The following is a 21411-nucleotide window of genomic DNA, read 5'->3' on the forward strand; positions in this document are numbered from 1 at the left end:
ACAGGGGCGGACTGACCATTAGGGCACTTGGGCACTGCCCGAGGGCCCGGGGCCAGCAGGGGGCCCCATGAGAGGCTCCTGGTAGTCTGTGTTGATCATGGAGCCCAGTGCTGTAACAAATTCCAGCACTGAGCTCCGGTATCTGTTCCGACAGGGGCACGCTAGCGTGAGCACTGAGAGTCAGGACACCTCCCCCACATGTGTTTCAGGGTGCCCGGGTTCCCCACACAGCGATCATTCCTCTCCAGCAGCACTAACAGCTGACACTGGCATCTCTCCCCACTGAGCCCACACATCACACAGAGAGCTGACAGAGGATCCTCCTCCTTGGCTCCGGTAAACACAGACAGGAGGTGGGAGGAGCCGGGGAGGAAAGACATCCACTGCAAGAGCTGTACTGGTCATCTGCGGTGTGTATATAGTTTGATAGGGGAGGGGGACACACTGTGACCGTCCCAGTAACCAAGAAGGGGGGGGGGGGTCAGGATGCATACACTGAGAAGTGATGGTGGGGGTTGCTTTTGGAGAGCAGCAAACTTGTGCTGCAAGGTGGGGTGGTGTGGGGAGATTACAAATCCGATCCCCCTATTAGGACAAGTCCTTTACCCAATCCCAATCCAAAAGTATCCCGCAGCACATATCCTGTTAAACTCCCCAAAACCAAAGAGATGCTGCTTGCCTCTTGTCCCAGGACCCCCCTCTCTGCTGTCATACAGGGCCCCCCTCTCTGCTCTCATCCAGGACCCCCCCCCCCTCTGCTGTCATCCCAGGGCCCCCTTTCTGTTCTCATCCCAGGAACCCTCTCTGCTCTCGTCCCAGGACCCCTCTCTGCTCTCGTCCCAGGACCCCTCTCTGCTCTCGTCCTAGGACCCCTCTCTCTCTGCTGTCATCCCAGGACCCCCTCTCTGCTGTCATCCCAGGACCCCCTCTCTGCTGTCATCCCAGGACCCCCCTCTCTGCTGTCATCCCAGGACCCCTCTCTGCTCTCGTCCCAGGACCCCTCTCTGCTCTCGTCCCAAGACCCCCTCTCTGCTCTCGTCCCAGGACCCCCTCTCTGCTCTCGTCCCAGGACCCCCTCTCTGCTCTCGTCCCAGGACCCCCTCTCTGCTCTCATCTCAGGACCCCCTCTCTGTTCTCATCCCAGGACCCCTCTCTGCTCTTGTCCCAGAACCCTCCCTCTCTGCTCTCATCCCAGGACCCCTCTCTGCTCCCATCCCAGGACCCTCTCTCTTCTGTCATCCCAGGACCCCCTCTCTGCTGTCATCCCTGGGCCCCCTTTCTTCTCTCATCTCAGGACCCCCTCTCTGTTCTCTTCTCAAGACCCCCTCTCTGCTGTCATCCCTGGGCCCCCTTTCTGCTCTCATCTCAGGACCCCCTCTCTGCTCTCATCCCAGAACCCCCTCTCTGCTCCCATCCCAGGACCCCTCTCTGCTCCCATCCCAGGACCCTCTCTCTGCTGTCATCCCAGGACCCCATCTCTGCTGTCATCCCTGGGCCTCCTTTCTTCTCTCATCTCAGGACCCCCTCTCTGCTCTCTTCTCAAGACCCCCTCTCTGCTGTCATCCCTGGGCCCCCTTTCTGCTCTCATCTCAGGACCCCCCCTCTGCTCTCATCCCAGGGCCCCCTCTCTGCTCTCATCCCAGGGCCCCCTCTCTGCTCTCATCCCAGGACCCCCTCTCTGCTCTCATCCCTGGGCCCCCTTTCTGCTCTCATCTCAGGACCCACTCTCTGCTCTCATCTCAGGACCCCCTCTCTGCTCTCATCTCAGGACCCCCTCTCTGCTCTCATCTCAGGACCCCACTACAGTTTGGGGGTGGTAAACCCTCACAGTTGAGCCCTGTTTTTTTTCTCACCTCCAACCACACCCCCTTTAACTGTAGTGGCCAGGGGTTTACACATGTTGCATTTGCAGCAGGAATTATACACCCTGTCACACTTAACCAGTGTAGTGCCTGCCAAGCGTAACTCATTCAAGTGAATGGGGGTGCTTTGCAAAAGGCCGTGCAACCTTGTGCAGTACAGCGAAAAAAAGGGTTAAAATTTGTATTGCCTCTTTATCACCTGCTTTAACCACTTGGATCCCACACTAGCATGCTGCAACTTCGTGCATTGCACAAAGTTGCAAGGTGTTTGCAGAGTGGTCCTATTTACTTGAATGGGTCAAAATCACCCACCAAAAGCAACAGGAGGTATAATTCCTGCTGCAGCATGTGTACATCCTTAGCTGCAGCCACTGTAGCTAAAGGGGAAGGGACTAATGTATGTAATGTGGGCGCTGTGCAATAAGTTGGTGTTTTGTGTGGTTTGCGTATGGACAGGGACACAGGGGGCCCCATGATCTCCTATTGCCCGGGGGCCCCATAAGTTGTCAGTCCGCCCCTGGTCACGTATGACATTCAAGTATCAAAAATAGTTATGTACATTTTAAAGCAAGCAAGTAATAATGCTATCACCTAACTATCTATCTAATATATAGAGTCGTAGCAAATATATGGAGAGTTAAGCCGCGTACACACGGGCGGACTGTCTGGCCAACTAAGTCCGTCAGACAATCCGACGGACAGTCCGTCCTACTTTTGAATGAACGGACTTGACCACACACGATGAACAAACAGTCCGTTGAAAGCTTGCGCGATGACGTGTACAGCACGTACGACGGGACTAGAAATAGGACGTCCAATACTCAGCAATGCAACCTTCCGCCGTGTAAATCCTTTCTGAGCATGCGCCATACTTAGTCCGTCGAACTAGCCTACTCACGAGCGGACTGTACGCTGAAACCAAAGTTGGACGGACAATATTACGGAAATTCCGAAAGACTTAGTCCGCTAGACTGCACGCTGAAAAAGTCCGCTGAAGCCCACACACGAGCGGACTGTCCGCTGAAATGTGTTTCGGCGGACTAAGTTGGACAGACAGTCCGCCCGTGTGTACGCGGCTTTAGTGTTATCCGGCTAGATCCCTATCTCTCCTTAGCCAAGGTAGACGCATCGACACAGCGACACCTGAAAGAGAGAAATCAGAACAATGCAGAATGCATCCTACCCTATAAGAACTTGGTGCAATATGTACACAGTGATTTGAACGGCTCCTCAGCCGAAAGCAGTATGAAAATGTATAACCATCCTATACACGTCTACATTATTTACATTTCTGAAAGCAGTTCCCATTCTCTTTAAGAATGCCACCTCCTTTCCTAATCAGTACAGAACTATAAAGCCTTGTACACACGGTCGGAGAATCCGTCGGAATGTGTCCTATCGGACCGTGTCGTCAGATAATCCGACTGTGTGTGGTATGCATCGGACTGATTCCGTCCGAATCTCCGTCGGACCCAATTTTCCAACATGTTGGAAATATTTCCCGACCAACTGGGCCGGTCGGACCTAATCCGATCATGTGTAGAGCATTTTGATCGGACCAAGTGCCACGCATGCTCAGATCAAATTCCTACATCAAAGCTATTGGCTACTAGCCTGAATGTAGTCCCATCGTAACGAAATTACGTCATCACGTTCTGAAAGATCGGATTTTTCGCCAACTTTGTCCGACCGTGTGTATGCAACAGTTTCGGACAAGATCCGACGGACAAAATCCGACGGGCAGAATCCGACGGATTTGGTTGTGGAAATCTCCGACTGTGTGTACAGGGGCTAAGACTTCAGCAATACCTTAGTTCAAAACAGTACTGAAGGATATGTATGAGTCCATTATTTAACCTCTAGAGATCCGCGCTATAGCCGAATGACAGTTACAGCGCAGACCTGCTTTGCCGGGACGACGACAATAGACGTGCACGAGCGGCCTGCGTGCCCCCTGAGGGGCGCGCGCGGCGCACTCTGTGATCAGCGAGTCTGAGACTCGCCTGATCACGGATCGGAGCAAGGGGTCGATCCCGACCCCTTACCACGTGATCAGCTGTCAGCCAATGACAGCTGATCATGTGACACAACAGAGCCTGTAATCGGCTATTTTTCCTCCTCGCGCTGACATTTGAGGTTCCTATCACCAAGTGACCCCAAGCAGTGGCGTAACTAGAACCTTCAGGGCCCCGATGCAAGAAACCATGAAGGGCCCCCCTGAACCCCAGCCAGGGCCCTTCCCTCCGAGTCCGACGGTGGAACTCCAGGGTGTGGTCACAAGTATGACCTTTGTGAGCCCTGTAGTTCCACCACTGGTATCAGCAGTTTTTATTTATTTATTTTTTTACATTTTTAGATGCCCCATTGGGGGACTGTCCTTAGGCAGGATGGAGTCCCCGTCCCCAGAAGAGATGAGGTCCTTTTCTCCAGGGCAGATGAAGTTACTGCCCCCAGGTGAGAAGGGGTCCCTGTCCCCACGTGAGAAGGGGTCCCTGTACCCAGGGGGATATGGAGGGGGGTATGTAATAGTGTGTTCTAGCTGCCTTTGCTGCTGCCGACTATATGTAGAGGGGGCTGCATGGGCCCCCTGCATCACAGGGCTCGGTTGCGGTTGCGACTGCTGCACCCCCTATAGTTACGCCCCTGACCCCAAGATATGGGCCCCCAAAATCGGGTCACAAAATTTCATTCTCTGATGCAGAAAAGTGCATGACATTTTGCGACCAGAATTTGGGGCCCCCTATCTCGGGGTCACTTGGTGATAGGAACCTAAAATTTGGATATGTTGTAGTGCTAGTTCCACAGTGTCTGCATACCAAATGTGGGGTTCCTGGCAATAAGTGGCCCCCAAGATATGGGCCCCCAAAGTCGGGTCGCAAAATGTCATTCTCAGATTATATTTCTGAGTTTTCAGGTCCAAAAAATTGGGTTCCTTTAACCACTTCCCACCCGGCCAATGCATATATACGGCCGGGTGGGAGCCGTCTACTTCTGATAGGACGTTCAGGAACGTCCATCAGAAGGAGCGGGATCGCGCGCGTGCCCGCGCAGCGGCGCGATCCCGATGCGCCCGTGTCACCCGGACACGGCGCATCTCAGATCGGCAGGAGGGCTCTCTGATTGGCCCTCCTGATCACATGACGGCCGTGTCCAATCACGGCCGTCATGTGATGTAAACAAACAGCCGGTTGCTAGGCAATCGGCTCCTCCTCTCCTCACACAGAAGTCATCGCTGAGGAGAGGAGAGCAGATCGCTGCAGCCGGCTGATGATCAGTGAGTATGAGCTGTTTTTTACAGCTTTTTACTCACTGATCACCAGTCTAGTGTAATACACAACACACCACACAGTGTAAACACAGTCCCCACATATGTCCCCATAACACACATGTCCCCAAAACATACATGTCCCCAAATAATAAAAACACATGTCCCTAATAATAAAAACATGTCCCCCACATATGTCCCACTAAAATCACATGTTCCAATAATTATCTGCACACATATATACGTGATCACCTGCACACATATGTACACGATCATTTGCGTACATATGTCCGTGATCACACAAACCAATTATTATACACTTAACGGATTTTTTTTTAACAAAAACATGTAGCAGAATAAATTTTGGCTTAAATTTATGACAAAATTAGATTTTATTGGATTTCTTTTAAAATAGAAAAAAGAAAATATTGTTTTTTTTTCCAAATTTCCGCTTTTTTGCGCTTATATCGCAAAAAATAAAAAACGGAGTCGTAAATAAATACCACCAAAATAAAGCTCTATTTGTGCGAACAAAATGATAAAAATGTCATTTGGGTACAGTGTAGCATGACCGCGCAATTGTCACTGAAAGCGCTAGAGCGATGAAAGCTGAAAATTGGACTGGGAAGGAAGGGGGCGAAAGTGCCCTGTATTGTAGTGGTTAAAAACGCTTATAAACGCAAATGCGGCTAAACGCGGGTGCCACGTTTAGCTGCGTTTTGCATCTGAAACGTGGAAATTATTGCGTCTGAACCCATTTTTTTGCTTCTGGAAAAACTAGGTTAAACGCAACTGCATAAAAACGGCAAAAAACTAGACTGTGTGCATGGACACATAGGATAACATTGAATGAGTTCAGGGGTTGTTGAAAAAAGTGTCCAACTGCATCTGAACACGCGTTTAACAGCATCTCGTGTGCATGAGGCCTAAGCCTTATTATAGGCTTACCTATAGGAACAAACATTAGAGGGAAATTTACTTCCTCTTTAAATATTTAAACAACTGGGCTGGGCCTAGAGCTCCAGCTCCAAAAGCCCCTATGTTAATCTGGCCCTGGGTAAAACGGATAACAGGTTGGGACCAACTGCACAGTGCAGGAGAGCGAACTTTGTGATATTCTCTGAAAGGAGTGAGATACTGGCTGGAAAGTGCACGAAAATCTGGCAAACAGAAAGTGCAGAGACATGCCTTTAAATCAGGAAGTTCATGGGAGGAACAAAGAGTTCAGGGTTCAAGAAAAACAAGGTTCAAGGCTAGAGGTCGACCGATATATCGGCCGATATTTGACGTTTTTTAATTAATCGGCATCGGCCGATTGTGCTGATAAAAAGCCGATTTAGAACTACAGCGGGACTTTGAAATGACTTCTGTAATAGAAGTCAGTGTAAGGCCGCGTACACACGGGCGGACTGTTTGCCCAACTTAGTCCGCCGAAACACATTTCAGCGGACAGTCCGCTCGTGTGTGGGCTTCAGCGGACTTTTTCAGCGGACAGTCTGGCGGACTAAGTATTTCGGAATGTTGGAAATACTGTCCGCTGGACTCGCATTTCAGCGGACAATCCGCCCGTGTGTGTGCCAGTCCACCGTACTTTTGAAATGAGCGGACTTTTCATGCCCGGAGAAAAGTCCGCTCATTTCGAGCGGGTATCCAGGTAGGCGGGGCCCGCGACGGAGACGTTGCTGGCCCCGCCGCCTGGTATGGACTTAAAGGGAAATCCCAACGCCGAAAAAAATCGGCGTGGGGGTCCCCCCCAAGTCCACAACAGACCCTTGTCCGAGCACGCTACCCGGCCGGCCAGGAAAGGGGGGCGAGCGAGCGCCCCCCCTCCTGAGCCGTACCAGGCCGCGTGCCCTCAACATGGGGGGTGCCTTGGGGAAGGGGGGGCCGCGCGGCCCCCCCACCCCAAAGCACCTTGTCCCCATGTTGATGAGGACAAGGGCCTCTTCCCGACAACCCTGGCCGTTGGTTGTCGGGGTCTGCGGGCGGGGGGCTTATCGGAATCCGGGAGCCCCCTTTAATAAGGGGGCCCCCGGATACCGGCCCCCCACCCTATGTGAATGAGTATGGGGTACAATGTACCCCTACCCATTCACCTGTGAAAAAAAGTACAAAAAAAACACAACACAGGGTTAAAATATTTTATTGCACAGCTCCGGGGGTCTTCCGTCTTCGGGGGTCTTCTCGCCGGACTCCTCCGCTATCTTCTTGTAGCTCTTTTACTAGCGGAGGAGTCCGGCTTTCTTCCACGCCGCCGGCCTCTTCTCCCGACTTCGGGGGTCTTGTCCCCCTCTTCGGTTCTTCTGCCGGGCCACCGCGCCTTCTTATAGCTCTTTTACAGGCGATGGCCCGGTCTTCTGTCGCCGCCGTCGCCTTCCGTTCTTCTTCTTCTTCTTCTTCTTCTTCTTCTTCTTCTCCAGGAGATGTTGCCTCGACGATCTCTCCGGCCGGAATGCCAGAGCCGCGCTGCGTGGCCACTTATATAGTGACAATGGTGCAGTGTCACATGGTATATGTCACATGGGCTGGTCACATGGGTTGATGTCACATGGGGACTATGACATCGTAAGGGGGCGGGGTCACCATGTGACACCAACCCATGTGACATAAAGCCATGTGACACTGCCCATTGTCACTATATAAGTGGCCGCGCAGCGCGGCTCTGGCATTCCGGCCGGAGAGATCGTCGAGGCAACATCTCCTGGAGAAGAAGAAGAAGAAGAAGAAGAACGGAAGGCCACGGCGGCGACAGAAGACCGGGCCATCGCCTGTAAAAGAGCTATAAGAAGGCGCGGTGGCCCGGCAGAAGAACCGAAGAGGGGGACAAGACCCCCGAAGTCGGGAGAAGAGGCCGGCGGCGTGGAAGAAAGCCGGACTCCTCCGCTAGTAAAAGAGCTACAAGAAGATAGCGGAGGAGTCCGGCGAGAAGACCCCCGAAGACGGAAGACCCCCGGAGCTGTGCAATAAAATATTTTAACCCTGTGTTGTGTTTTTTTTGTACTTTTTTTCACAGGTGAATGGGTAGGGGTACATTGTACCCCATACTCATTCACATAGGGTGGGGGGCCGGTATCCGGGGGCCCCCTTATTAAAGGGGGCTCCCGGATTCCGATAAGCCCCCCGCCCGCAGACCCCGACAACCAACGGCCAGGGTTGTCGGGAAGAGGCCCTTGTCCTCATCAACATGGGGACAAGGTGCTTTGGGGTGGGGGGGCCGCGCGGCCCCCCCTTCCCCAAGGCACCCCCCATGTTGAGGGCACGCAGCCTGGTACGGCTCAGGAGGGGGGGGGGGGGCGCTCGCTCGCCCCCCTTTCCAGGCCGGCCGGGTAGCGTGCTCGGACAAGGGTCTGTTGTGGACTTGGGGGGGACCCCCACGCCGATTTTTTTCGGCGTTGGGGTTCCCCTTTAAGTCCATTCCAGGCGGCGGGGTCAGCGACGTCTCCTTCGCGGGCCCCGCCTACCTGGAGACACGCTCGAAATGAGCGGACTTTCCTCCGCGTGTGTGGGCGAGTCCGTTCATTTCAAAAGTAGGGCGGATAGTATGGCGGACTTAGTCCGCCGTATTAGTCCGCTCAAAAAGTGCCGTGTGTGGGCAAGTCCGTTCATTCGAAAGTATGACGGACTGTCCGTCGGATTGTCTGACGGACTAAGTTGGCCAGACAGTCCGCCACGTGTGTACGCGGCTTAAGTTGCCATAGAAACATCTTTCCTCCTCTCTGGGCAGGCTGCCAAGAAAAGAACAAAATGATACAATGTTTACACTTGAATGAATGAAGTAATCTCAGTGTGTAGAAGTTCTCAGTTTAACCATTTAAAGACTAAATCTTTTCTGACACTTGTTGCTTACAAGTAAAAATCCTGTATTTTCTGCCAGAAAATCACTTAGACCCCCCAAAAATTATATATATTTTTTTAGCAGAGATCCTAGGGAATAAAATAGCGGTTGTTGCAATATTTTATGTCACACGGCATTTGCACAGAGGTCTTTCAAATGCATTTTTTTGGGGGAAAAAATACACTATTTAAAAAATAAAAATAAAATAAAAACAGTAAAGTTAGCCCGTTTTTTTTTTTTTTGTCCAAAAGTTTTGACTACCTGTTTTTATTTAATACATAGGTTTTTTTTTTTTTTTTATCTAAATCATACATACAAGTAAACTGATTGGAGGTTTGTTTTGTTTAATAAATGTTTAAATGTAAGAAATTTTCTGTATCACTTATGAAGGCTGCTCTCACACTGGAGCGGGCAGGCGTTGATGGTAAAACGCAAGTTTTAGCGGCTCTTTACCATCATTTTAGCGGTGCTATTTGGCTGCTAGTGGGGCACATATAACCCAGCTAGCGGCCAAGGAAGAGGTTAAATGCGCCCATGAAGCACTGCTGCCAAATCGCATTGCATGCGCTTCGGCAGTGGTGCCCATTCATATCAATGGGCAGGAGTGGTGGAGGAGCGGTATACATCACTCCAAATGTGCTGCTTGCAGGACTTTTTTTTAAGATCCTGCCAGCGCATCGCCTCAGTGTGAAAGCACTCTGTCTTTCACACAGACTGCAGGGGAGCCATTTTGCAGGCACTTTACAGGCGCTATTTTTAGCCCAAAAGCGCCTGAAAAACGCCCCAGTGGAAAAGGTGTGTTAGATCAAGGGGGATTACAAAAAAAAATAATAATATATAAAAAAAGGAAAAAAATAAAGAAATAAAATAAAATCGGCCTAACATATCGGCCCAAAAAAATCGGCATCATATATCGGCTATCGGCCGCCATGATTTCTAAATATCGGCATCGGCCAGAGAAAAACCCATATCGGTCGACCTCTACTCAAGGCAGGATCATTCATGGAATTGTCCAGGGAACTGTTCAGCATTCCAGGTAGCTCAGCGATCAGAGCCATTACCTGACAGCAGAGGTTCTGGTTCAAATCCAGGCCCTGACAGGTATGCTGTTAACACAAGGTCATTACCCCTGGGTCTGGACAGGCTACAGAGCGAATGTGCTCCCCATTACACATCGGTTACGCTCCTGTTTTTGCATTGCAGCATGCTGGTATAAGTCCCGCATCCTGATTTTTTTTTTTTGCTTTCATTAGGCTCAATTCACAAAATGAATACAGCGGGATAAGAACACTTATTTACAAAGTAACAAGTATTTCTTAAAGAGGAAGTAAACCCTGATTTGTTTACTTCCTCTTTGATTTCCTGCAAAGGTAAAGCATAATGGACTACTATGCATTGCATAGTAGTCCATTATGTGTCACTTACCTGACACAGGAGCCAGCGATGTCACCGCTGTCCCCTGTAGTTCCGAGCGTCCATCTTCTTGGTGGGTCTCGCTGCTCCGCCTGTGATTCGCCGGAGCAGCGATGACGTCACTCCCGCGCATGCACATGGGAGCCGACACACGCGGCATATCGCCGCAATCTGCGGCTTACCCAGTGCGCCTGAGCGCTGCTGTCTACGGAGTGGTGGCTGTCTTCAGGTAAATATCTCCTAAACCATGTAGGTTTAGGAGATATTTCTTGGACCTACAGGTAAGCCTTAATCTAGGCTTACTTGTAGGTCAAAGTGGTTTGTAAGGGTTTACAACCACTTTAATTGGTTCCAACAGGATATGAAAATTGCAGTCACACGGCTAAAACAACACATACTTATTTCTGTGCTAAAGTGAATTGAGCCTACTGTGTATTGAAGGGAATCCTTCATTAACACATTTAAAATCCATAATAAGACTCATTACCACCAACTTTGCTGTGTGAGTTGGAGCCTTTAAAGTGAACCCGTGTTTTATTTTCAAGTTCTAAGAGGTCTATGAGCTGACGCCACAAGATACCTGTTTTCACTTTTATCACCCAGGAAAGCTTCTTCAATACCCCTCTGAGGTTTAGTTATAGACTTCCTCTAACTTCAAGGCTAACCTCAACCGCCACCTGTTCCTCTATCCAAGATGGCAGAGCCCTCTCAGTGGACATGGGTGAAAGTTGGTAAAGCTAAGCCATGAAGACAGGTCAAAGTAACAATGTGACACCAAACCAGAAGGGGCACAGAAGAGGCTCTTCTAATAAAGTTAGGTGGGCATCTTGTGGTTTACTTTTGGACATCCACTTTTTAAAAATTTGAAATGATGTAAGGTTCCGTTTGATTTGAATTTGACATTATAATCTTTTTTTATATGAACGTGTGTATCTGCATAAAAGTATTGTCCATACCTTGGTGGCAGTGTAGAGGTTAATTCTGGGATAGGGACGAGTGCCAGCCTCAGAACTTATGTTTATTATGAGACCTTTCTTCCTAGGAAGAGAAAAACAAGAGTCATAAAAAGAGTAGAAAGCAGAAAACAAGGATATAGAAAGTGGAAAGAATAAAGAGAATAGAGGGAGAGAAAAGAGCACAGAGGAAAAGGATTGGCAAAAGACGAGAGACAAAGAGAGAGAGAGAGATTGAAGAGAGAACAAAAAAAGGAAGATGGAGAGCAGAGAGAAAGAAATGACAGAAATGATACAAGAGAGATGTGAGAGAGATGAAAAAAGACAAGAGAGAGACTGAGAGCAGAGAGTGAACAGAAGAGAGAGGAAAAGTAAAGAGAGGAGAGGGGGAGAAGGCTAGAGAGACATCATCACAGAGAGGGAGAGAGGAGAGAGAAAAGAAAGAGATAGTGGAGATGAGAGAGAGAGAGACAGAGAACAGAGCAGGGAGGAGAAAGAGGAGGAAAGGTGAACAAGCGAGGAAGAGCAAGAGATTCGAATTAAGAGAGAGGAAGAGCAGGTAGATAGTAGTAAAAAGAGAGAAGGAGGATTGAGAAAGGAAGAGAGTGGAGAGAAGTGATGGATTAGCGAGAGAAGAAAAATACCTGGTGGAAACAAGAGAGAGACAAAGAACAGACAAAAACAGGGTGTAGAGAAGAGTGGAAGAGTATGGAAGAGAGAGAGGGAGAGAGAGAGAGAGAGAGAGAGAGAAGGAGAGAGATAGGAGAGGAGAGAGAAAGAGGGAGGAGAGAGAGCGAGAGAGAGAAAGAAAAGGGAGAGGGGGAGAGAGGAGGAAATAAAGATGGAGGAGGAGAGAAAGGAGAGAGGAGGTGAAGAGAGAGAGAGAGAACGCGAGAGAGGAGGAGAGAGGGGAGGGAGGAGAGAGAGAGAATAGAGAGAGAAGAAGAGAGAGAGTGGGGGAGAGAGAGAGAGGAGGAGAGAGAGAGAGAGGAGAAAGGGGGAGAGAGGAGGAGAGAGAGAGAGGAGAGCAAAAGGGGGAGACAGGAGGAGAGCGAGCGCGAGAGAGGAGGAGAGAGAGAGAAAGAGGGAGGAGGAGGAGAGAGAGAGGATGAGAGAGAGAGAGCAAGAGAGAGAAGAGAGAGAGAGGAAGCATGAGAGAGGAGAAGAGAGAGGGGGAGGAGCAGGAGGGGGGGAGTGGGAGAGAGAGGAGAGAGGTGGAGAGAGAGGAGAGAGAGGGGAGAGAGAAGGGGGGGGGTAGGGAGAGAGAGAGGCAGAGAGAGAGAGAGGAGAAAGGGAGAAGAGAGGGGAGAGAGAGGTGATAGAGAGGATAACTTGGGCAATACCTACACATGACAGTAATACAGGCGTTTGACAATCAAAGGAATATACAGTATAGGCAGATTAATAGCATGACCTTTAATAAGATTGAAGTTATGCTTTACCTTTCCAGCATTCTTGGAAGTAGAATTCGAGTCATCTGAAAATATAACACAAATAGTATTGTTGTAGTAAAACTGATGTAATGAAAACTATTTTTATATCTCCCTTCTGTCTGTATCACCCTGCAGGAGGAGGACAGACTCATAGCCCCTTATGTCTGTATCACCCTGCAGGAGGAGGACAGACTCATAGCCCCTTATGTCTGTATCACCCTGCAGGAGGAGGACAGACTCATAGCCCCCTTCTGTCTGTATCACCCTGCAGGAGGAGGACAGACTCATAGCCCCTTATGTCTGTATCACCCTGCAGGAGGAGGACAGACTCATAGCTCCCTTCTGTCTGTATCACCCTGCAGGAGGAGGACAGACTCATAGCCCCCTTCTGTCTGTATCACCCTGCAGGAGGAGGACAGACTCATAGCCCCTTATGTCTGTATCACCCTGCAGGAGGAGGACAGACTCATAGCTCCCTTCTGTCTGTATCACCCTGCAGGAGGAGGACAGACTCATAGCTCTCTTCTGTCTGTATCACCCTGCAGGAGGAGGACAGACTCATAGCTCTCTTCTGTATCACCCTGCAGGAGGAGGACAGACTCATAGCTCCCTTCTGTCTGCAGGAGGAGGACAGACTCATAGCTCCCTTCTGTCTGTATCACCCTGCAGGAGGAGGACAGACTCGTAGCCCCCTTCTGTCTGTATCACCCTGCAGGAGGAGGACACACTCATAACTCCCTTCTGTCTGTATCACCCTGCAGGAGGAGGACAGACTCATAGCTCCCTTCTGTCTGTATCACCCTGCAGGAGGAGGACAGACTCATAGCTCCCTTCTGTCTGTATCACCCTGCAGGAGGAGGACAGACTCATAGCTCCCTTCTGTCTGTATCACCCTGCAGGAGGAGGACAGACTCATAGCTCCCTTCTGTCTGTATCACCCTGCAGGAGGAGGACAGACTCATAGCTCTCTTCTGTCTGTATCACCCTGCAGGAGGAGGACAGACTCTATCTCTGCTACTAACTTTGAAATGTGCACCTATAAAGCAAACAGCATCATTCATATACATTACATAGAAATAAATGATGGACGTACATGTAGCATTGACATTACATTGCAATTCATCATGTCCGTAATGTCCTGTAGTAGGAAAAAAAAAAAAAAAAAACTTCATGAGTTTGTTTTTTTAAATTCACAAAATTCCTAACAAAAACATTTATCATCATTATACTATGATTTTCCAAAATTTCCAAAACGACTTTTTAAAATTTTTTTATTAATAGGCAAAAATAATCTGTACGACAGGGCCCTTGTGGTCAATGTTATGTACTCAGAGCAAGCCAAGCCATCACCTACCTATGTAGTTTTTCTAAAGCTATCAAAGTAATTTCTACTGCTGTCTTACAGATCTGTGAGAGCTCAGAGCCCAGTGACCATGACTAAAGCCCATACACACTATTCGATTTTCTGCTGATTTTTGCCTTCAGAATTACCAAATCATATAATATGAGGTCAAACCTTAGGAGTTTCAATTTGTATGCAATCAGGCAGGCCCTTGTACTACATGTTTTTGGTAAATCTGATAGTGTTTATGGGGCTTAAAAGAAACAAAAGGAAGGTTTAAAGTAGGCTGCAAAGTAAAACTTGGGTGGTTGATGGGGAAATTGCATATTTCATATTTCCCTTTTAATAATGTGACTCACTAATGTATTTTAAGCCTCCAAATGGTTTTTTGAGGAGGCCATATAAGGACATAAGCATGGCTTTACCTTATACCAAAGGAAGGTTATTTATAACTGATCAAGTCCTTGAGGGGTCATATTGCAAAGGGAATTGGATTGAGGGTTGTCTATTCCACAGCCCAAACTGAAACAGGTTGGTCTCGTAACAGCCCTTCTATTAGGTATGTGTCTGTCTGATTACCTGGCCATGGTGTATGAAAAGCAGGGGGGACTCCGTGGCAAAACAGCATCTTTAGTTAAGTATCCTTGTCATATTTTCTTTATCTTTATCTGTATCTCCATCCCAGAGGAGGAGGTTGGGGGCCACATCAGAGGGTGCCACGGGCCAGCAGTTGGGCACCCCTGGCTTAGACAAATTGTTATCTTGCTGTAATCAGGGCAATGTAGTCAGCCCTACTTTTTTGACAGGGTGCACAGTGCATCCTGCATGACATTTGGATCAACATGCCTCTCTTTCTCAAGTGTTAAAGTTGGGAGGTATGGGTGGAGGTTCCATCAACTTCAGCACTGGTGACAATTGTCAACAAGACAAATTCCCCCCCCCCGGGGATACAATTTTCACAATAAAACCTGACAGGGCCCCAAACCCTTCTCCACTATACAACACTAAAAGATATGTCTTACTGTTAGTAACACTAACATTAAGAAAGAGTGTTTACTTAGTTTGTAATTCTCAAAATTATAATTGCGAAGGCTTTAAAGGTCAATGTGTATAAAAAAAAAGAATCACGCTCACCTTGCTTTTGTTATCAGAACTGATAAATTCTAATGAACCCTTGTAGGCCATACCAACATTATTTACTGAAACAGAAAAAATCATTCAATCTTTATCTGCATTGTAGATCATAGTACTTTCTGATCCTGTCCCAATTGTATGCAATCACATCTTTCCACATTAGAGATCACAGACCACTCTGATCCTGTCTTGATAATATCAAATAACCAATCACATATCTCTACATTTAATATCACAGATTTCTTGAACCTGTGCAGATATCATATCAGATCTCTACACATTATACAGTAGATCCTAACTCTGTCTGATCCTGTCCTGATATTATCCAATCATGTACACTATATTACCAAAAGTATTGGGACACCGGCCTTTACACACACACATTAACTTTAATGGCGTCCCAGTCTTAGTCCGTAGGGTTCAATATTGAGTTGGCCCACCATTTGCAGCTATAACAGCTTCAACTCTTCTGGGAAGGCTGTCCACAAGGTATAGGAGTGTGTCTATGGGAATGTTTGACCATTCTTCCAGAAGCACATTTATAAGGTCAGTCACTGATGTTGGACAAGAAGTCCACTCCAATTCATCCCAAAAGTGTTCTATTGGGTTGAGGTCAGGACTCTGTGCAGGTCAGTTAAGTTCCTCCCCCCCAAACTCGCTCATCCGTGTCTTTATGGTTCTTGCTTTGTGCACTCATCCAAATCATTTGGTGGAGGGGGGATTATGGCGTGGGGTTGTTTTTCAGGGGTAGGGCTTGGCCCCTTATTTACAGTAAAGGGAAATCTTGAGGCATCAGCATACCAAGACATTTTGAACAATTTCATGCTCCCAACTTTGTGGGAACAGTTTGGGGATGGTCACTTTCTGCTCCAACATGCATAAAGCAAGGTCCATAAAGACATGAATAAGCAAGTTTAGGGTGGAGGAACTTGACTGGCCTGCACAGAGCCCTGACCTCAACTAGATAGAACACCTTTGGGGTGAATAAGAGCAGAAACTGCGAGCCAGGCCTTCCCATCCACATCAGTGCCTGACCTCACAAATACACTTCTGGAAGAATGGTCAAACATTCCCATAGATACACCATAGAAACCTTGTGGACAGCCTTCCCAGAAGAGTTGAAGCTGTTATAGCTGCATGGACCAAAGCAATATTGAACCTTAGGGACTAAGACTGAGATGCCTTTAAAGCGGGGCTCCACCCTAAAGTGGAACTTCCGCTCATCCGAACCCTCCCCCCCTCCAGCGCCACAATTGGCACCTTTCAGGGGGGAGGGGGGTGCAGATAACTGTACAGTACAGGTATTTACATCCACTTCCGGCATAGATATCTGCAGAAGAAAGATATTTACGCCACTTCCTGCGGGTCCCCCGCTGTCCGCTGGGAAACACACGGATCCCAGGGACAGCGGGGACCATCCTTATTGCGCAGCGCGACTCGCGCATGCGCAGTAGGGAACCGGGAAGTGAAGCCGCAAGGCTCCACTTCCTGATTCCCATACCCAAGATGGCGGCAGCAGCACCCGAGAGACGATCGAGAGATCGGCTTCGGGTGCCGACATCGCGGGCGCGCTGGGCGGGTAAGTGTCCTCATTTTAAAAGCCAGCAGCTGCAGTATTTGTAGCCGCTGACTTTTAAAAAAAAAAAACGTCCGAACTCCCGCTTTAAAGTTCATGCGCGTGTAAAGGCAGGTGTCGCAATACTTTTGGTAATACAGTGTATCTTTACATTATAGATCCCACCTCTGACTGATCCTGTTCTGATAATATTCAATCACATCTCTCCATATTATAGCTTCCATCACTGTCTGATCCCATCCTTATAGTGATATGCTGTCCTCCCATAGACTTTAATTACCCAGGATTCCAATGTCCAGGTCCTTCAAGCCCTCGTCAATATTTGGGTAAATTTCAGCTCCTCCTGTAAAATCCGCCTGGATGATCTTGGCTTTGCGTCCACTCTCTTTCTCTATGGAAGTAGAATAAACCAGTCAAAGATCTGGGTAATTCAAAGCAAAATATAATATATCAAATATTTAAAATAAGATATAAAAATGTGTATGCAGATGAGACTAATGAAAACCACAAATCAGGCTGATCAGTACACATGTAGACATCAGTTGCTGAAATATACATTTTTCATCATATGCTCAATTTGAAATGGTCACATATTCACCATCAATACACTAGTATATATCCTTTACTTTGGACTTTGATTGACAGCAGGCTCCATTGGGCAGGAAAGGGTTATATAGAACATCATCTGTTACTTCTTTTTTTTTTTCAAAGCCACTGCAGGAACAACTTTTTCCATCCAGCAATGATATGCTAAACGGCACAGAAGTCTTCAGTAGGAAAAAATCTGGTAATGACCCAGACCATGAGAACAATTAGTGTTTAAGATTAAAGTGGTTGTAAACCCTTACAAACCACTTTGACCTACAGGTAAGCCTAGATTAAGGCTTACCTGTAGGTCCAAGCAATATCTCCTAAACCTATATGGTTTAGGAGATATTTGCCCGAAAACGGGCACTGCTGTCTACGGCGCATGCGCCGTAGACAGCGGCGCGCAGGCGCACTGAACGCGGCAGTTCCAAGAATGGAGCTGCCGCATTTGTCGACTCCCGTGCGCATGCGCGGGAGTGACGTCATTGCGGCTTCGCCGAATGACAGCGGCGGAGCTACGAGACACCACCAGCAAGATGGATGCGGCGGACTACAGGGGACAGCGCGACTTTGCTGGCTCCTGTGTCAGGTAGGAAAAAAAGAGGAAGTAAACTCATCAGGGTTTACTTCCTCTTTAAAGGGTTTAGACTTTTGTTTCTTTTCAGAAATATTAGGACATTTGTACAAAATAGGCACATTTCTTTAAACGGCTGGTTCTTAAACAGGGTTGCCAGTGTCCCAGGAGGTAGTTCAGATGAGCCTAGGGGGTACATCTGATGTTTCCAGGGGATACTTTAGATGGCTCCATGGGGCTACTTTAGATGACCCTATGGGGCTACTTCTGATGAACCTAATGCCGTGTAGACATGATCATAATTCTCGTCGGAAAAAGCTCTGATGGTTTTCCCGACAGAATCCTGACGGAATTCCGCTCAAGCTGTCTTGCCTACACACGGTCACCCCAAATTCCGATCGTTTAGAACGCTGTGACGTACTGATGGGTCAAGCATATACTTCTGATGAGTCCAGAAGGTACTTCTGATGGGTCCAGGAAGTATTTCTGCTGGGTCCAGAAGATCCTTCTGATGGGTCAAGGATGTACTTCAGATGAGCCCAGGGGGTACATCTGATGTTTCCAGGGGATACTTTAGATGGCCCCATGGGGCTACTTTAGATGGCCCCATAGGGCTACTTCTGATGAAACTAAGAGGTACTGCTGATAGGTTGAGCATGTAATGTTGATGACTCCAGGGTGTACTTCTGGTCCAGGAGTCACCTCAGAAGGGTCAAGGATGTATTTCTGATGGGTCAAGCATGTACTTCTGATGGGTCAAGCATGTACTCCTGATGGGTACATTCCTACTTATTTGTAGCGGCGGCTCCTGAAGAGCATGCGCTATGCGGTTTTTCTAAAATTAACGTTGCCTAAACTGCAGTTTGGTTTGGGTGTAATTGTCTAAATTGGGCTTCAGCATCAGTCTGACTGGACTGTGAAATGTTCAGCCTGGCCACGAGGGGCACTGTCTCTTCTGGCAGGCATGGAACTATGGTCTGGTCAGGTGCTTAAGTTACTCTCTCTCTGAGCCTGCCCAGTGGGAGGGGCGTTCTCGCTGTGCTTTCTGGGAGAGGGTTCTTAAGGTGCACAGGTCACGTGGTTCGGGGTTCCGGTCCAGTATCATGTGCTGACTAGATGGTCCAGGTCCTCCTGACCAGCCCCCAGGAAGGCTATGGCCTGGGGTGCGGATCCACCCAACTTTAATGTCTTGGGGCTGACTAGCCCGAGGAAAGGAAACTAAAGGAGGATTCTGAGGTGGATGGGTGCCATCTCCGGTTCGGGAGAGACCCAGTGTACTACGAGCATTCCAGGGGAGGACTCTTCAGAATAACACCACGTACGGGTTGGTTTTCTTAGCAAGAGCCTGGAAGGGCTGAAGTAACCGAGAGAATCCGGTCTTGTGGATATCGCCAAGCAGGCTGAAAGATCCAGGTATCCTACAAGTGTTCTCAAGCTTAGTTTTCCTACGGGTTTTACAACAACGTCTGTGGCAGATACATTATCTTGTATATTTTTACAACAACGTCTGTGGCAGAGACATTATCTTGTACATTTCTACAACAACGTCTGTGGTAAAAACTTGTTCCTAAGTAAGCACCAAGTTGGCTGCTAGGCCTTGTGAGAGAGGGACTGTCCAACCTGAGTGACCATCCAGCTGCGAATGGCTATTCTCTGGATGCAGTCAAAGGAAGCAAGTTCTTAAATGTGTTTTTGACTTTGACACTAAGAGTACCTGAATTTCCCTTCCAACCCTCTGATCCCAAGTTGAAAGACTGTTCAATTATCTGAGTTTTGCAAGTAAAATCCATTCAAGTGGATCTATTGTCAGTCTCAAGTTACTGGGTCATCTACCACGGGACATCACCTAGACGTGCAACAACGGAGGGTAACGGTAAGCCCAAAAATATCCAGCAGCTCCTTCGGGGGTTAGTGCTACATATTTAAAAAGATGATTGTTTAGTTAGGAAACATTTACACACAATTATAGTACGCATGCATGGGACAATTTAAAGTTTTAACTATCCACCATTTTCAACCAACTTTCAATCATAAAAAACCCAAAGAATACCTTCCACCAAAAATGTCCAACCAAATCTTGAAGCAAAATATTGGCAGATGGTTGTCTTGATCTGTGTGATTGTTTTCAGACCTCAAATTTCCTGAATCTAGTACCTAGGTTAATGCTGGCTATATATGTAGTACATTTTAGTCAGTTTTAACCACTTTCAACAAGGTTTTGATTGCTAATATAATTGAAAGCAGTTGAACAAACCAAGGTGACCTTCCATTAACATATTTCATTGACCAACAAAGGGTTATATATTTAAAGGAAAAACTCTCTCTTTTGTTTTGGACAAAATTTTTTTTTTTTCAGTCAGAGGAAAGAAAAAATCCCAATCACTGCACACCAATAAGACTCAAGTGTACTATGGACAAAATCGGCTTCAGCCAGGCTGAAACCACTTTCATCCATTTTATACTTGGGTCTGGTTGGTATGTGGCAATTGGGGCTTTTTCTTTCCTCTGACTAAATGCATTGAGCCGGTGTTCTGGCAGATAGTGTCCTGGCATCATACAGTGTCCGCTCCGTACTGCGCATGCGCAGTATGGAGCAGAAGAAGCTTCGGAAAAACTCTGAAGATGAACGGCGCCTGCACCGTGAGTGGAGGTGGTAGCCACACCATCCAAGTGGACATAGGGCTGGAAAAATTGCCACGCCACGCTTCGGGCTCAGCCTTGCTGCTCTCGGCTCTTTTATATTCCAACTCTATGTCCACTTGGATGGTGGGGCTAGAACCCAGACTCACGGCGCAGGTGCCGTTCATCTTCGGGTATTTTCAGAATCTGTGTGTGCTGTGTACTGCGCATGCGCAGTACACAGTGGACACTATCCGATGGGGGACTTTATATGATAGGACACCGGGATGGTCTCTTTCCAGGCCAGCCTTTTCCTTTTGTGTGAGCCACCGGAATTAGTGATGGGAACCTTGGGTGGCACCTGAAGTTTTCTTAGTTTATGGTCTCAGAGGTTCAAACTCTTCCCCTATGCTATCCAAAACTCAAAATTTTACCTTTTGGGAAAACATTATTTGACCACAATGTCTTACCAATCTCTGCTGCAACTTTCTGAAGCTTTTCCAGAGTCCGACTAATCAGGACAACGTTGAATCCCATCTTGGCTAACTATTGACAAGAAAAAACGTGTGATAGGGATAACATAAGTGAACAGAAATACAGACTACACCAACATTATACCCATACCTCCTTAGCGTAGGACTTCCCTATTCCATCTGTAGCTCCAGTTACCACTAAAGAAGAAAAGAGACAGGTTTGTAAGTTTGTTTAGAAAGCTGTGATGAATATTTGCAAAGTGAAAAGGCTGAAAGATGTACTTCTCCCAGAGAAAATGCTGCACCATTCTTAGTTCAGTATGGGTTACATTACAAAACCTAAA

At 47.9% G+C, this 21411-nt stretch overlaps 1 protein-coding gene across 1 annotated transcript in view; it reads right to left on the reverse strand.

Moving 5' to 3' along the window:
* The window catches only part of LOC143961418 (very-long-chain 3-oxoacyl-CoA reductase-like), an 86229-nt gene that overhangs the window by 16154 nt on the left and 48664 nt on the right, over window positions 1-21411 (reverse strand). The window contains exons 2-8 of the mRNA XM_077470701.1: window positions 21219-21265; window positions 21065-21140; window positions 17094-17204; window positions 15238-15302; window positions 13855-13899; window positions 12771-12805; window positions 11332-11413 (exon numbers count right to left, since the gene is read on the reverse strand). Coding sequence (XP_077326827.1) covers window positions 11332-11413; window positions 12771-12805; window positions 13855-13899; window positions 15238-15302; window positions 17094-17204; window positions 21065-21140; window positions 21219-21265 — 461 coding nt within the window. The remainder of the gene's footprint in view (window positions 1-11331; window positions 11414-12770; window positions 12806-13854; window positions 13900-15237; window positions 15303-17093; window positions 17205-21064; window positions 21141-21218; window positions 21266-21411) is intronic.

The sequence above is a fragment of the Lithobates pipiens genome, unplaced genomic scaffold, assembly GCF_037356315.1.
Source record: "Lithobates pipiens isolate NorthernLeopardFrog02 unplaced genomic scaffold, aLitPip1_a1.2 Scaffold_8, whole genome shotgun sequence".
In the NCBI taxonomy this organism is placed as follows: domain Eukaryota; kingdom Metazoa; phylum Chordata; class Amphibia; order Anura; family Ranidae; genus Lithobates; species Lithobates pipiens.